Source organism: Carettochelys insculpta, chromosome 1 (genome assembly GCF_033958435.1).
Source record: "Carettochelys insculpta isolate YL-2023 chromosome 1, ASM3395843v1, whole genome shotgun sequence".
NCBI lineage: Eukaryota > Metazoa > Chordata > Testudines > Carettochelyidae > Carettochelys > Carettochelys insculpta.
In genome coordinates this window covers 331,097,309-331,115,019 of record NC_134137.1, presented here as the reverse complement: position 1 = coordinate 331,115,019, position 17,711 = coordinate 331,097,309, and the positions used below count along the sequence as shown (strand labels likewise).

The 17,711-nt window shown below is 42.2% G+C and overlaps 1 protein-coding gene across 1 annotated transcript in view; it reads left to right on the top strand.

Annotated features, from left to right (window-relative positions):
* The window catches only part of TFEC (transcription factor EC), a 30,578-nt gene extending 13,414 nt beyond the window's left edge, over positions 1–17,164 (top strand). The window contains exons 4-8 of the mRNA XM_074984097.1: positions 6,377–6,491; positions 7,389–7,445; positions 9,266–9,341; positions 15,307–15,454; positions 16,784–17,164. Of these exons, the coding sequence (XP_074840198.1) occupies positions 6,377–6,491; positions 7,389–7,445; positions 9,266–9,341; positions 15,307–15,454; positions 16,784–17,164 (777 nt within the window). The remainder of the gene's footprint in view (positions 1–6,376; positions 6,492–7,388; positions 7,446–9,265; positions 9,342–15,306; positions 15,455–16,783) is intronic.
* The last annotated feature ends 547 nt before the right edge of the window (positions 17,165–17,711 follow it).

Sequence of the window (17,711 nt, the reverse complement as noted above, 5' to 3'; positions counted from 1 at the left end):
GTGCAGCCACCCGCTGCCCCCAGTCGCCAGGTGGACCCCGAGGGGATCCGAGTCCGGGAGGCCCTGCAGGCCCATTTTGACCAGGCCGCAGGGTGAATGCTGGTAGGCCCCCCACTGCACCCCCCACATCCTCCACAACACTCCCTGCCCCCACGCCCACACCACAGAGCACCCAAGAGCACACAAACCCGCCCCTTTCCTTGCAAATAAAAATGGAGCTGTTGTTTTTGAAACCAAAAACCGGTGATTTCTCTTATTATTCATACAACAAAAATAGAGAGAGAGAGAGCAGAACAAAAGGGGGGAACTATTTACATGGGGGGGCAGGTACCATATAACAGAACAGGGGTGTAACACAAACTATATACAAATATATTATAAGGGGGGATATGTACAAAGGGGGAGGGGGGCCACGTCCTGGGCCCTGCACCCCTCTACTGTCCGGTGCCTGTGGTTGGCGGGCGTGACCCTTGCCTCGGTCTGAGCCCTGGCCGAGGCTGGCTAGGGGCTGGGCGAACCGGCAGGTATGGCCGGCGGGTGTCAGCAGGCCCCAGGTCCCCCTCGGCGGAAGGTCCCAGGGTGGTGGACGGCAGTGGGACTGCGGTCGGAGCAGTGGGTGGAGCAGCGGGCAGGGCGGGCAGAGCAGTGGCTGGCGCAGCATGGGGGGCCAGGTATTCCGCTATGCGCTCGAACGTGCGCATAAAGGCCCCCCATGCCCCCTGGCGCCAGGCCAGCGCTTGCTCCTGGAGCTCCAGCTGCTGCTCCTCTGCCCGCAGGCACCACTCTGACACCTCCAGCTGACGCCGGAGGGTTGCGAGCAGCTGGGGGTCCGTGGCCATCCTCGGGTGGTGGTGGCTCCACCGTCAGCCCCGTCCTGGGGCTGGTTGGTGCTCCACCAAGGGGCTGGCCTGCTGAGATGGCTCCGGTGTGCTCTCTGGGACCACTGAGACTTCTCCGGCGCTCTCCTGGCCCTCTGATGGTGCAGCTGTGGAACACAGGGGGGAAAGAAGAGTGGAGACAGCCATTAGTGTGTCCCCCGAGCTGTGGCCCTTGTCCCCCCACCCCTCTGCTGCTGGATCCCCATCCCCATCCCCAGGAGATGCTGCTGCTGCTGATGGGTGTCCCACTCCCTCCCCCCCGGGGGACCCTAGGTTCCGCTCCCCCCATCACCAGGGATGGGGCATGGCACTGTCCTGATGGGGGGTCAGGGGCTGATGCACTTTTCTGAGGGACATGCCACTGCTGTCCTTGGGCCCATGGTCATCTGGGCATGTGGAGGGCCCTGGTCATGTCTGTTGTCCCTGACCCTTAATGCCGCGGGTGTGCACGCTCCCACAGTCAGGGGACACCCTCTAGGCAGACTCCCTGCTGGAGCTCCGGGACGGCAGGATGATGTGCAGCCCCCCATCACTGGAGGAGGATTCCCCCTCCTCCTCCTCCAGCATCACAGGGGTGGGCTCCTGGGGGGGGTCCTGGGGTGTGGGGCTTGCCTCCAGGGCAGACTCCGCCTCCGGGGCCTGCTGGGGCTCGTCGGCCGAGGTGTCAAGAGTGGCCAGTGGGGAGGAGGTGTACCGGGGGCCCAGGATGGCCCTGAGCTCCCTGTAAAAGGGGCAAGTGGTGGGGGCGGCCCCAGATTGGCTGGGCACATCCCAGGCCTGGGCATAACCCTGCCACAGCTCCTTAACCTTACTCCTGACGTGGTCAGGAGTGCGGGCAGGGTGACCCCGGGCAGCCAGGCCCTCGGCTAGCCGAGCGAATGCATCCGCATTCTGCCTCTTGCTCCCTATTACCTGGAGCACCTCCTCCTCGCTCCAGAGCCCCAGCAGGTCCCAGATCTCAGCCTCTGTCGAGGAGGGGCCCCACTGCCTCTTCCCAGACTTGCTGGCTGTCTGGGAGCCATGGCTTCCCCTTGCGGGGGGTGCCCTGGGGGGGCTGTGGGGGCTGGCGGGTGGCCATCACAGCGGGGGTGGTGGCTTGGGGCTGCAGGAAGGCGTGCAGGCAGGCCGCATGTCAGTGCTGCTGCCTGCATGCGCTCTCAGCTTCCTGCACAGGAAAGCAGGGGGTGGGGAGCTTTAAGGGGCCGCTGCACATGGCGACCATAGAGCTCAGGGGCTGGAGACAGTATCTCTCAACCCCTCAGCTAATGGCTGCCATGGTGGACCCCGCTATTTCGATGTTGTGGGACGCGGATCGGCTATGCGTGCCCTACTTCGATGTTCAACGTCGAAGTAGGGTGCTATTCTCATCTCCTGATGGGGATAGCGACTTCAACATCTTCCTGCCTTACGTCGACTTCAACTTCAAAATAGCGCTCGCCACGTGTAGATGTGGCGGGCGCTATTTCGAAGTTGGTACGGCTACTTCGAAGTAGCCAGCACGTGTAGACGCGGCTATTGACAGAGAGCAGCCAGACTGCCAAGCCCTCTGTTGACAGAAGAGCCAACCGGAAACTCTGCAAGCAGGGCTGCTCAGTGATCCAGAAGCCCTCACTGTCAACAGAGGGCCCCCTTGGAACATCTACACTGTTTTTCTGTCGACAGAATCTGTCTGCAGAGGCGCTGCGCCTCAAACTTTCAAGACATACCTCTGCCAGGAAAAAGGTTGCGTTCTGTCTACAGATTCTAGACAGAACGCATTTGTAGTGTGGACGCTCCCTAGCTGTGTCGACAGAAGGCCTCTTCTGTTGACAAAGCTTTGTAGTGTAGACACAGCTATAGTGATTGAGACCAGACAAAGAGCTGGCCAAAGGGATTTTTGATCTCAGGCCCCTTGCTTTGAAAGAGCAGAGGCAGTGTGGATGCTCTCTGTTGAAAGAACAGATTAACTTTTTGATCTGCTTTTTTTGTGTGTGGACTCTGGGATTGGAGGAGCTGCCAGAGGTCAGCCTCAGACAGCACTCTGGTATTTAGTCTCCTCCAAACCCAAGGGTATTATTGCTAGTGATCTGTCCCTGACTTTACTAAAAATACCCGTGGCAGAATCTTAGCTTTAATTATAATAAATATGCACAGCAGGGCCAAATTCAGGCAATTTTAATTCCAGGATTTGTGTGTGCTTGACTTTGCAATTTTAATTTTTTTTAGCATTGTGTGTGTGCATGTGCATGCACCTGCAACATTCATGGTTGATTCATACATGTGGTCTCCACTGAAAAGACATCAACCAACAATTACCAAGCTGTGGTATCTGGAACAGTGCAGTATTTTTTTATATTACAAAATTGGTTTGCCTAGCAGCATGACATTTTCTTTAGAAAAGGAGCTATGCTATTTCAGATACTGAATTGTGGTGACTGCTAGCTCTTCAACAGCAACTACCAACCACATCTGTATAACATTCATGTCTACAGTTATATGACTTCAGGCTGGAATCTCATGAGCTAGCACAGATTCTCCAGGTTCAGGCATAAGTGCTGGAACTAGGGGACTGTGTCTACACTACAAAAATAACTTTGAAGTGGAGCATCTACACACACCCTACTTCGAAGCTAAACTTCAGAGTAGGGCACTGCTTCATTCCACGAGGGAAATGGAAAATGCATTTTTTATGGGAAAAATTTTCTTTCGAAGAAGGTGTTTACTTTCTAAAGAGCCGTGTCGACACTGCTTTTCTGCTTTTGAAAGAAGCATTTTTGAAAGAGGAATATGCAAATGAGGGACCAGATTTGTTAATCTGCAACTCATTTGCCTTTTCAATTTCCTCATTTGCATGCATCTTTCGGAAGAGGAATGCAAGTGTAGACGCAGCCTTATTATAGTATTTTTCTGAAGGCAGGCCCACCGGATCCAAGAGGGCTGCTTTAATGATGGTATAGTTTCTTGCATACTCACCTGCAAGAGCCATATATGCTGCCTGTGCTTTCTTAATTAAACAAACTGCTGGCCAGAAAGCCCAGATTGCTCTGTCCCAACTGGGTCCTATCCCTGTGACTAATTTATCTTTCCCCTTGTAGGACTCAGTAAATTTTGCAGGAATTGCTGCTAACATGGTTTTTGATCCTATATACATTCAAGCTGGCATTTTTGCTGCTCTGCCTGCCAGGCAAGCAGGAACTATTTCTTTGTGGGGTGGGATTGTTGGAAGGTCTTCAGGGCTGTGTACAGCTTTCTTTGCTACTGCTCCAGACATTGTGTTGTTCCCAGCATTGCCTAGACTGACAAACCTGCGCATTGGCTTCCCTGTGAGGTTCCCAGTCTATGGAGACACAGGTACAATCCTCAACAAGCCTCCACATTGTGATGGGGCAGCCTGGCATACCCCCACCTCTTTCATGAATTTACCACAAAGACCTTGCTTATAAACTTCACTTCATAGTTTATTTACAACGTTTTAATCCATCCAAAATACACAGCATTGTCTCCACGCCTTTGCATACTGTATCTCAACTTTCTTAACCTCTCCAAAAGGGGAGGGAAGGAAGTGTTTTAATTGCATGGACCTCCGTCTTTGCCAAATTTTCCTAACCTTCTGTTTCTCTTTGAGAACCGCTTCCTGTGCCCTTTTATAAAGCTTTTCTATTAGAGGGTATGATGAATGTACGGACTATCACCAATCAGCCCATGTAATCTGGTGCAGCTCTGTCTAATTAGGTCTTCTCCAAGGGACCAGTGATGACCACAGTGCTGGCACAGGTGCTAACCCTTAGTATTCAGTTAAATAACATTAGGAATTACAATATGTTTACCATTATTATTATTATACTCATACCTGGTTTTGACTGTGTATGCATAGCTGTAGGAGATGTTTTAACTGCATCTGAACAAATACCATTTGTAGGAGTATTTGTACATAAGAAAACCGTTATTTTATTAATAGCTGTTTTCCCCTGTCATTTTGTAGTATCCAGAGGCACTGAGACCTCATATTAGGGTGAGTGAAGTCTCTGCTCTACACCTTCAGCTGACTGACAGCTGGCCTTTAGCTCATGTGGTAGAGCACAGGGCTTTAGCTCCTGCAATCATGGGTTCTGTCCCTGGTGCTGCCAACCCAAGTCTGTCAGTGTTACAATTTCATGAAAACAATAAGACTTATCCCAATAAGCACCTCATCTAATGCCTATTGAAGTGAAAGGTAACATTCACAGGTGGGATTTTTGAATTTGGCTGTAGGAAGTCATCCATTTAATCTTATGTCAGGAGACCAAATTCTGCTTTAATTTACCCTCATGTAACATCAGAGCAGTCACTAAATATAAATCTGGAGATGACATAGAATCCACTGTTACAGTTTAGTTATACAGTAGTAGGATGGTAACACAAACATTACCAGCTTCAAAGAATAATAAATGCTACCATACCCTTTGGTTCACTACTTAGAAATGAAATAAAGGTGCTTAAGATGGGAATGCGATTAGCTTTGAAATCCTACACATAAACATAGTTTGTGCTTGGAATACTCAAGTGAATTCCCAACATTTTTTTAAAAATTCTATCCATCAAGAGATCAAATATTTAAGAAGATTTTCAAAACCGACTCAGTGTGGTGATTTCGCACTGTGTTGAGTAGCCCTTAGCACTCTGAAGCTCTGCTCTTCCAATAAAGTGCTTTGAAGTACATAGGTTGTTGTATTTGTATGGGTGCAGGAGTGGTAGATTCTTTCTATAATTGGTTATTAGGAGAATTTGCAGTAACTGGCACCTCAAGTGGAAAGGGTTTTTCAAAAGAGACTTCTTCCTCCTGGAAGATAAAACTTCTTTGTAATTAGATACCAAAAATGGCTCACAGAAGAATGTAGTCATGTTTGCGTGAAACAAATAAACATTATGCAAATCATGTACCAGCCAGACATTAGAGTTTCTGATCTAGCTTTGTAACTTTGATGTTTGCCTCAACAGCATGTTCTCTGGTGCTCTGTTCACTCCTATTTTAAATGCAATTGGGCTTTAACCACTTTGCATGGTTAAAACATAAACAGTCTGACCTACTAATTCTGAGTTCAATGATGTAGTTAAATATTTCACTATGGACCAGGTAAAGACCAGCAAGGTTATTTTCCTTTTGAACTTAGCTCATCATTGAAGTGTAGCTGCAGTAATCCTGTTATTGGAAAACAGGCTAAAGTATTAATTCAAAACCATACACCAAGGGCCGTATTCTGCCATCACTCTACATTGAAAACTTACAGTGATTTGTATCACAGGTCTGCATGTGGAACAATGGCATGCTTTGTCCATTAACCTTTTAATTTTCTTTAATATAAGTTAATGACAAATTCTCCTTTAGATGCATATTAATTTACAGCTCATACTTCAGAACATGAGACATGAATACACATCTGAGAGAGAATTTTGCTCTTAGCATTTACATATTCTTTTTACCTTTTAAGCTTGTAACATATTGTGATTTTTTTTCCTAATTTTTCCTTTGTTTCCTTAAGCTGTCCAGTAGTATTTTGGATATATACAACGGTGACCAAGGAATGCCACCTGTTAATATAGGTCATACAAATGCTTCCTGTCCATCTACTCTACCCTTAAAAAGGCAAATTGCAGGTAATCTAGCTATGGGATTTTGGCATGTAATAATTCATGAGGCAGTAATGCTTGGTTTTAAAGTTCATTGAACCTTACCCATAAAATATTTGTGAAATACATAGCAGTTTTTGCTTAAAAATTTGCAATGTGTATGGTATTAAGGAGTTGAAGAGTGAGCAAGGGAAATGTTTACACTGTGTCCCCTACATTAGCAACTTAGAAACAATGTGTACTCTGTCATCTTTATGAACATCATGCTTCTAATAAATCTCATTATTTTAGGAAACAAGGGGATTCTTCCACATTTTGGCTTCTGATCTACAATATAAATAAATTATTACCCATTAAATTTGTTCCAGCATAGAACAAATGGGTCTTTTAAAAGCTTACAATAAGTCTATTCAGGAAAATCTATATTAATGGATTAACAACTTTAAAAGTTACATTCAGTAAATCCAAAGAATGCTAACAACCATGTACAGTTTATTAGTGTCACTCAAAGGAAACAGTGAGTTTGTTCAATATGAATATCTTTGAAATCTGATTAACTCTTCTATTATGGGATACACAAATCCAGATTCGCATTAGTTTATTGTAAAGGGGAGGGGCATGGTTTCTCCCAATGTGAGGTACAGCAAATTGGAGGAAAAATAGTAAATGCAATGATCTTCCTTAGCACTTTTAATTTTTTAATTAAAGTACATGTTCAATAAAGTCTTACAAAGCCTGTCAGATGCACTGGAAAAAGAAATACTGGTCAAATGCCTGGCATTTTTTAATAAGGGAAATGATAAAAATGCTAACAGTCACTGCCAAAGAATACCCTTTAACTTAATGAAAAGGGGACACTGTACTGGGACAAAGTAGTAAAACCGTGACCCAAGGACTGCATTAATAATTGTAACTTTCTGTCAGAAGCAGATACACGAGCAATGGCAAAGGAGAGGCAAAAAAAGGATAACCACAACCTCAGTGAGTATATATTCTACTTCTACATCATTTTATGTTGTGTACTGAGAGAATAGAGATAGGGTGTGCCAGCTACCAGCTACCTGCTGTTGTCCAAGACTAAGGCTGCGTCTACACTACAATCCTCTTTTGGAGGAGGAATGTAAATGAAGGAGACAAAAATGCAAATGAAGCTCTCATTTACAAATCTTGGACTTCATTTGCATAATCTCGTTTGATCACATTTCCAGAAGAGACTTTTCTGAAAACAAAATCAGCAGTGTAGATGCGGTTCCTTTGGAAAAAAACAAAAACACAAACAAATCAGATGTTAATATATGAAAATCTAAGTGTGTGGACCATTTCTTGCAATTTTTAGCTTTTCTACTTTTCAAAAAAATAAATGTGAAAGTTTGTTAGGTGTTTCATGCTCCATCAGATCAACAGTCACATCTTAGCACGTCCACAATGTAAGGTGAAGTGGCTGACAGCTTGATGCAATGTTTTGTTTAGTAATCTCAAGTGTAAATTCCAAAATACTCGGTCTCCATGTCCTAATAATACTGACATGCTAATGCTATAACTGGTTTTCCTAGTAATGCACATCCACATTGGTAACACATGAAAGGGAGACTGCAGTCTTCATAGATAAAATCATTAACCAGAAGACTAGACATCCTATTTATGTCTATCTTCTTATTGTTTTATAAGAATCAAAGAGATGAGGGAATGGAAGTTGCCTGATGCTGTAAGCCAGATACTTGTCTTAAAAGACCAGGCACATATTCAGAGACATATCTCTTAGAAGGAGGTAGGCATCACCAGAACGTTAGCCTTGGCTTGTGTACAGAGTAGGCTAATATGATTTATAGGGGATGTTTTCTAACATATTGTACGTTAATTGGCTCATATAGGCCCTGCTAGTGCACTTTAATATAGTTTGTTTGAAAAAGTAGTACATTCAAGTACACTTAGGGTATCTTTATTACTCACCACTTGGATGTCCAAGGACTGGTTAATGTGCAACGCAACACAATACTAGCTATTGAGGACCATGGTCAGAGCCGTCCTCTTTAATGAACCCAAAGCACTTACCAGGAAACAAGAGTTGGCTGGACTATTGGTCACAGTCAATAAAGGGAGTTTTGACAGGTTAAGGGCTGAGGGATCAATCGCATCATACTCTGAATGGATTTAACGGCAAAACTCTGGCTGTCAGTACTGAGCTCTGCACAGGAAGAATTTGGGAAGTGAGAAGTTAAATATGACCTTATAAGCAATATGAGCCCAATTCACTCCTAGGAGTGACCCTCAGTGGAGGAAAATGCACCAGGGACCATGAGGACCAGAAATGGCCATTTCAGGCAGCCAAATGGATATGGAGAAGGGCCAGACAGAGGCTCCTAGGGTATGTGATAATGGGGCTTCTATGGAACCCCAGAAATAGTAAATGATGACAACATTAATAACATCTGCCCTGATGTAATTCCCTGCGGGTAGAGCTGCCCTGTTCATAGAAGGACATGAATTTGCTCCCTCTTGGACCACAGGGCTAAGTCAAGCTCTGTAAACTGCATTTAATATTGAAAACTAAAGCCAAGCTATATGACCAAGACCCTGAGACAAGTGTGGGAAGGGTGCTGAGCTATACAGGTTTTGAATTTGACTCAGTTACTTATTAGTTCTAAGGTAACTTCAAGATTAATTCTATCGTTGTAAGTCAGAATGTATTGCAGTAGTGCTTAATTGATCCTCCTTTTTTAAACTAATTAAAATGTTTCATTAGGCCTTTTCACAAGAATGCTTTATAATGAAAATAGTAAATTGTTCCCCTTTTTTAACAGTTGAAAGAAGAAGAAGATATAATATTAATTACCGAATCAAGGAGCTTGGCACCCTTATTCCAAAGTCTAATGATCCGTGAGTTCAACATTTATTTCTGTAATATTTTCTGTAGTGTAAACACAGAGATGAAGGAGTGATAACATAGCCATGAGAGGGGCAAATGGGAGACAGAGACTTTCACTCCTAGGTCACTTGCTCAAATCCAACCCAGCTGGTCATATAGGTAGCAAAAATCATTAACTTCTGATGGCTGCAATGAAAAGAATTGGTGGCCTTACCATTCTGTTTCCTCAGAGAGAAATCTCCACATGACAAAACCCACCATTACGTCTCAGAACAATTGCTATGCCCACAGGGAGTCCCACTGAAGAGCCCAAGGGTAGAATGATAATGGAGAATGAACTACCTTCTCCTCCCTAGAGATGATCCCTTTAATGTGATGAGGCAGCATGTACAATGATGCTACCTGCTCTCTAGATAAACAGAACACTTCAGTCTCTGAGGCTGCGAATTTGGCACCTTTCATAAAAAAACCTACATTCACTGAAGAAGAAGCTGAAAGGCAAAGGGAAATTGGGTATCTTAAATAGATACAAAAATGGTTATTTTTATTCTAATGTATAAATAGATGTACAGCAACTTAAAATTTATGCTGCCAAACCTTACTGCATTCTCTTAAGGTTTATATTTTCATAATCTTTTCTAAATTAATTGTAATAATATAGTTTTGGTGTCAACAGTTCTGTTTAATAAATAGTATCTCAAGACTATCTTTTGGGAAGTCTTAGTAATTAGTGTGGCCTATTAAAAGAGTTTGCTTCAACTGTCTTTACATAGGAAACAGGGAGGTGATGCCTTTCAATCAGCTGCCTTTCCCTGGTACTAACAAACTTTAAAAACTCTGCAATAAACAAAATGGGGAAAAAAGACACACCATGGCAAAGCCTATTGGAAGATTAACAGTAAAAATTCAGTAAGTTATTCAGTAAGCTAGCCTTTTAGCCTTGGATTTCTCATGTCATTCAGTGAAGCCTAAAGAGTATGCACTAGTATGATTGTGACGCGGTTATACAAATATTGTGGATTTCATTTGTTCACCAGTGGCAGCTTCATGATGCTCAGAATAAAACTATCTGTTGACACTTCAGCCCTTTTTCCTCAGGGCTAAGAAGGTTTTAAAAATTTATTATTATTATTATTATTATTATTATTATTATTATTATTATTAAATAAAGAATTTCTCTAACAATATAAAGCTGTGTGAGATTTAGATAAGTATAAGATTGGCATGACAAGACACTATGAACAAAATCACCAGGGAGAAAGTTAACACAGTCACAGCTCTTTTGTATGGAATGACATTTTCCCAGGCTCAGTTCATTCTCTGGCATTGACCCAAAATGAGCAAAATTTGTTGGTTAATGTTGATGCTCATAACACAGTGAAGGATATACCACCTTAGTTAAAGTGGCATATCCTTTACCCCTATTTCCTTTGTCCACATCAGATATCCTGTAGACCACATTGGTAACGCTGGTTTTAATTTTAGTGATACATTTTACAGTACTGTAGACCATGTTATGTAAAGAATTGTGAGAAAATATTACTGTGAGAAACAGTGGAGGGCACTGAGCCATGAAGCACTGATGGATGCAAATCTTAAAAATGGGTGTGAGCTGCGACGTTCAGAGATGAATCAACAATTATCGAAAGTATTTAGGGGTGTTTGGGTTGAATATTATTGTTTGGATTCAAGTCTCCATTGAAACATGTAAATTGGGCCTTAAATCTGCTGTGGTACTTCTCTAAGCACAGAATGGATTTATACTTCTGTCTCTCAGTGAATCCAAAGAGTATGCACTACTATTTTATTGATGTTGGGGCAAAAATAAAGAAGGTATCACATGCTTGTTTCTTTCAATATGAAACTGGTTAGAGGATGTGATGGTCACAATGTGACCAGTGAATCTGCTTGCCTCCATTTTTGAGTGTCCAGTTTGAGGTACTTTGAAGGGGCTTGATTATCAGAGGTTGTGTGCTCAGTACTTTCTGAAAATCAGACCCCTTTAAAGTGTCTCAAGTTGAGCATCCCAAAACTGAGGCACTCATGCTCACTTTTGAAAAAGTAGCATGTTTTAGCCTTGAACAAAGAAGACAGGGGTCAGATTATTGTTACAGATTGTTACAGAAGCACACAGATGCCATGGGAAGTATTGAGGTTTCACTGTGATGGACCAAAACATAGTCAGTGCCAGATTAAGGAGCAGGTTACCCAGGCAACTCTCTGGGGTGCTGGGCTATGGGTGCTTTTTTTGTTAGTAACAAAAGGGTAAAATATGATGTTTATAGTACATATTTCAGGTATTCCGTATTTGCATTTATTTTCCACTAACCTCCTAGAACATTCTGGAACCTAATACAATCTCATGAAAACTTCCAGATTTTCTGAGAACTAGATAGATTGCCCTTGAATTTCTTAGCATATTGGTGTAAAGAACTTCTTCATCCATGGCAGCCAGAATGGTGTTTTCAGGAAGTTTACTGATGTTCTGTAGTTTCCTCAGGAAATTAGTGGTGTCTTAGAGACAGCTAAGGGTGCTGGTAGCATAAAGTTTGAGAAGAGATGGTCAATCAAGCAGGATAATCCAATTATAAGGGTGCCAATATCTGAGATGATAGGATGTCTGGGGTTTCCATGTTTATGGATCTTGGGCAGCAGATAGAATACTCCTGGTCAGGGCTCTGGGAATGTGCCTGTGAGGATTTGGTCCCACACTGTAGCAGGGAATTTCTTGAGTAGATGGTGTACCTTCTTTCGATACTCCTCTCCGTGATCAGAGGAAAGAGGCGTGTTGAATGTGGTATAGGTGAGTTGCCTGGCAGCATACTGTTTATAATCTGACCTATTCAAGGTGACTACAGCACCCCCTCTGTCAGCCTCTTGGATTATAATGTCAGAGTTGTTTTTGAGGCTCTGGATAGCATTGTGTTCTGCACACATGAGGTTATGTGTCACATGATGTTTGTTCACAATGTCAGCCTGTGCATGTTTGCGGAAGCATTCGGTGTAGACATCCAGTCTGTCATAAAGACCCCTAGGAAGACGCTACATAGAATACCTTTTCTTGTGGTGTTGGTAGGAGGGATTCTGTGAGTCAGTGTGATGTTCATTGTCTGAGACTTCTAGAATGTTGTCATCCATGCCTTTGTGGTATATAAGGCACCGGGTGCTGCCAGTCCATCACTAAGATATAAGAACCAACTGAAGTAAAAGTGCAGGTGCAATATTGCAAACCTTGTTTTATTGTGCAATTGTGAATGTGTAGTTGTGTTTTAAGATTTGAAGAGTGAAGTCAAGACTAATGAATAATAATGAAGGACATATTTGATGAGATGCCGGGTATATCTATTGAATCCATATCAATGCAACTATATAAAATAAATACTATGACTTCCTTTGTCATGCTTAACACATACATGGATGGAGGTTGAGTCCAGAGTCAAGCTGAATAAAATGCACAGACACAGAAAACCAGCACATTATCAAAGTAGGAACCCAGCATTAGAGGGCTGTACTCAAGCATCTAATCCCAATTACCTTCTTTCTTGGAAAAAGCATTTTGGCTTTCCAGGGCTCTTCAGGTAATTTTTCCACTTGCCATCATGGTTATTTCCTCATTTTTGTAGAGTTCCTTAGGAAACACAGCAGTGTGATGTGTGAACACCTACATAAAGAAACTAAAGACCATTCCTGCAGCAAAACAATTAAAAATGAATTGATTGACCTTATTGCAAGGAAGTTACTTAATAACACATTGATGTGGCTCAGCAAAGCAATGTACTATGTTGTAATAATGGATTGTTCTCCTGACATTCCTCACAGCGATAAGATGCCATTTACAGTAAAATTTGTTGACTGTGGGTGGCTGTATCCAAGCAAGGGAACTTTGCCTGTTCATGGATAATTCTATTGGAAAAAGCTTAACAGAACTATTTATGAATTTTTTGAATGAGAGTAAAACAAAGCTTCAGGACTGCAGTGGCAAAGGCTACAACAACGGTGTAAAAATGAAGGAAAGAAACAGGGCTATCTAGGCAAGGATTTTTATGCTGAATCCAAGAGCTGTCTTTCTGCCATTCCCCTGTTGTGGCTGTGTCACAGGCAGCACCACCTTTTTTAGATTCAGTTTCTCTCTTCAGATGGATGTTACAAACCTGACACTGAAGCCTACTCTAGCAAGCCTACACTAGCAAGTTCTTTCAAAAGATTTTTTGAAAGAAGGGGGCTCGTTCGAAAGATCTTGTGGTGCATCTACACGCAAAAAGCGTTCTTTCGAACGTAGATTGAAAGAATGCAGAGCGCCTTTTAAACATGCTCTTCCTTTCCCATTTCAGGAAGAGTGCCCCATTTCAAAAGCTGAGAGAGGGAACACAAACAGACAATGACTGGCCAGCAAGGTGACACGTAACTGCCCTTAATCTTGTGCCTGTCCACATACACCATCCAGTGCAAAGTGCAGTCAGCACCGGCTGCTAATAGGAGAAGAGGCAAGGCCCTGCTGGCTAAGAACTGGCAGTCAGTGGGGCTTAAGTGACAAACCAGCAGAGAGAGCAGCTGGCCCTGCACATGGCATCTTTGCCCTGCCATCAGGTTTGCGTAACCATCCCCATCACTGGCCATTGATCTCTCCTACTCACTGCTCATAAGTGGGCAGCTGGCAAGCAGGGATCGGGTCAGCAGCAGGACCCATCAGTATTGGATAGAGGGGAGACAGTAAATACGGGACAATTTGATTGTTGATTAAAGAAAAAGTCAGGACACCAGCAGAAGGTGATTGTTCACAGCATTCTGGTCACCTTGTCTATTATAAATCAGCTATTACACATGCAGGACCTGGGCCCATGTGAGTTCTTTCCTCTGTAAAGACTCTTATGGGCATGTTGGTGATGTAGGTATGCTAAAATCTTGCAATCTCAATCTCTCCTGCAGGCTGTATTCATATCTGTATTATAAGATTTTAAAACATTATCCAACAAGCTAAATGCTTCATAAAATCCATTTTTGTTTCAAGAGGATAGACCCAACAAAGTCCTTGAGTACAATGTTAACGTTGTACCTAGCTCAAAAATTGGAAGGGACCTTCAGAGGTCATCAGGTCCAGTTGCCTGCTTCACAGCAGGGCTTATCACCATCCCTGATAGATTTGTTTTAATCTATTTGCCCTAGATCCCTAAATGGCCCCCTCAAGGGCTGAACTCAGAGCCTTGGGCTTAGCAAGCCAATGCTCAAACAACTGCGTGATCCCTCCCTCACATTGAGTTTAATGGGACTGCTTGTGCACTTACCATTAAGCATGTAGTTTTTAGATCTTTATTGGATCAATGCCACAGTCAGTCTGACCCTTGGAGAGGTATTTGGGACATGTTTTTAACCATGCTGCTTAACCAGCTATATGTTGTTCCCAGTGTTGTCAAAGGGAGTGATTGAGAATGTTTTGTCATGTTACGTTTTGTAAACCATAATTTGTCTGCTTCACCATTGGTGACGGCCAGCATTCAGGACAGACCATTTTTTTTTCCAGCAAACATAAGAGCTACCTCATTAGACAGTCAGGTAAAAGGAGTAGTATATTTGAAATGATCTTTAAAAATTTAGACTTAAGTCCCCGGTAATGTATATTTCCTAGTTCATTAATGCAGAAATGCTGCACAGAAATTTTAATCCTAGAGTTAATAATAAAAGCAATTTTCACTAAAAATATAAAAACTGTAATGGTAGAATCATGATATTGCATTTAGCTCTCCCACAAAAAGTCACTTTATTACTTTCTTTTGACACTTATTTTCATTCTGGGATTAATTTTACTATATAAGGGCTTCTTAACTATTCTATTAAAATTTCCATTCAGAAGCAATAATATCTAAGAGTGAATAATAGTCATGTAAATCATTATTTCATATTAATGTAAAAGATTTTGTAAGTTCTTATGAATTCTGCTGACATGCACAATTGTGAAAAGGTTATCTCTACATTCCGCAGTGATATGCGCTGGAACAAAGGAACTATTTTAAAAGCATCAGTGGAATACATCAAGTGGCTACAAAAAGAACAACACAGAGCCAGAGAATTAGAACACAGACAGAAGAAATTAGAGCAGACTAACAGAAGACTTCTGCTTCGAATTCAGGTTTGTATAAGAATGTCACCATGAACTACAAAGATTTCTCACTACTTTTCCATCATCAAATTTAATTCATCTATATCATTTTTCCCCTAAATGTAATTTATTAAAAGTGGATTGGCATTTTGCAGGAATGACACAATTTTACAAGCCCATATTTATTGCTATGCAAGTTCTTTTAAATTTCTAAAAATCTTTCTGATAATTAGGCCTTATGTAAGGTAGAGAACTATTAACATCTTTCGAAGAAATATTACCTTCATATGTAGTATGTCTACATTATAACTATAGCAAAAATTCATTTGTTTCCCTAAAACAATATTGAACATTAAATCCTCCTCCGTATTTTCTTTTCCTCTTTGTAAAATTTCCATGGCATTGCATTGCCTTGGGGCACATTGTGCCATGGTATATTAAGTCACACAACATCTCCTCATGTGACAAAATATTGGAGTCTGGCTCTTCATAGTCTAATTACAAGATTTAAAGAAATATATCATCAGGTAAGGTACCTGCTATCTCTCCAGGTAGCAGCCCTGAATTTCTTGTATATAATAAATAGGAAAGTCGGCAGCATTTTCTTATCACCTTCAAGTGGTTCAGCACTGTAGGGAATGGCATTATGGGACTGTCATAACTCTCATATTTCCATAGGGCATCCATTTTACTACAGACTGGCTTTGTCTACACATGCCCCTCCCTTTCAGAAAAGACATACAAATGACACAGATCAGAATGGGTTAATGAGGCCCTGATATGAATATTCAGTGACTCATTAGCATAATGGCGGCCAGTCATGCTTCAAAAGTGCTGCTTTCAGAATGCAAACTGGCCATGTATATGCAGGAGCTTCAAAATTAACACCACACTTCGAAATTCCCTTAGTCCCAAAATGAATTGGGAATAAGAAGATTTTGAAGTATGGGGTTTATTTCGAAGCGCCCGCATCTATAGGGCCAGTTTGCATTTTGAAAGCAACACTTTTGAAGCACGACCAGCCGCCATTATGCTCACGAGGTGGTGAATATTCATATCAGCACATTGTTAACCAGTTTTTGATCCATGTAATTTACATGCACCTTCTGAAAGGCAGGGGCATGTGTAGACATGGCCACTGAGAATTAAAAAGAAAACCAGCCTGTGTTCTTTATTGCTATTGATTTTGGATTGTACAGTCACTGCATTTTTAAACGTAGTGCCAGAACTTTGGGATTAAGAATTACTGTCAATGTACGTGTACAATATATATATGTGCATCTCCTACCTAGAATAGTTCTAAACAAATCATGTTCCTTTCCAAAATTACTGTTTAAATATTTTTGTTTGAAACCATAGGAACTAGAAATACAAGCTCGTGCACATGGGCTACCACTCATGTCTTCATTCAGTGCCGTGGATATCACTGGCCAGCTCATCAAGCAACAGACATTTCCAGAGGAGAATTCTGTAGACTGTTCTCAGCAACTGGTTCTGGTACATGGATCAAGTGCTGACCTTTGTGATAGACCAACAACCTTCTCTGATCCTCTCTCGCATTTCACTGATTTGTCCTTTAGCGCTGCTTCAAAAGAAGAACAAAGGTTAGAGGAAACCTTATTGGACAACACAATATCGCCGTTTGGAACAGATCCCCTCTTGTCTTCAATGTCACCTGCTGTGTCAAAGGAGAGCAGCAGAAGAAGCAGCTGTAGCACGGATGATGGAGATGATTTCTAAAGCTAGAAAGGGCATAATTAATGTTTATAATCATTTGCTGGTGCTAAGCAATTGTGTTATAAAGTGTGATGTTTGTGCTCAGTTCAAAGAAGGAGGAGAACTGTTGTGGATATAAGCTGCTGCCTGGGTAGGATGTGAGTGAGTGCCAGTTCAAAGAAAGATGAAAAGTGGACATGGATTCTTATCCCTTTGCCCAGAATTGACTTCTTTGGTTCAAAGCCAGCATTTGCACAGACCCTTCGTTATTCACTGGAAGGCTTTAGCCATTTCCCCTTCAGTTTCACAACAGTAAATAGTTTCCAGAAAAATGAACATCCACATTGCAAAAACATATTAAAATCTCTGTTGAATCTACCACTCACTTCTCTCAAATGTAATGGTGAGTTTTAGTCAGAAATATTTGTTCATTTCTTTTTAGATGAAAGGGAGAAATTCAATAAACACAACTGCAATACAACCATGAGGAAATGTTAGAATGTGATGTACCTGCAATAGTGAAGTTACGAACATCAAAAACAGAGAGCACAACATTATTTTTAGACCAAAG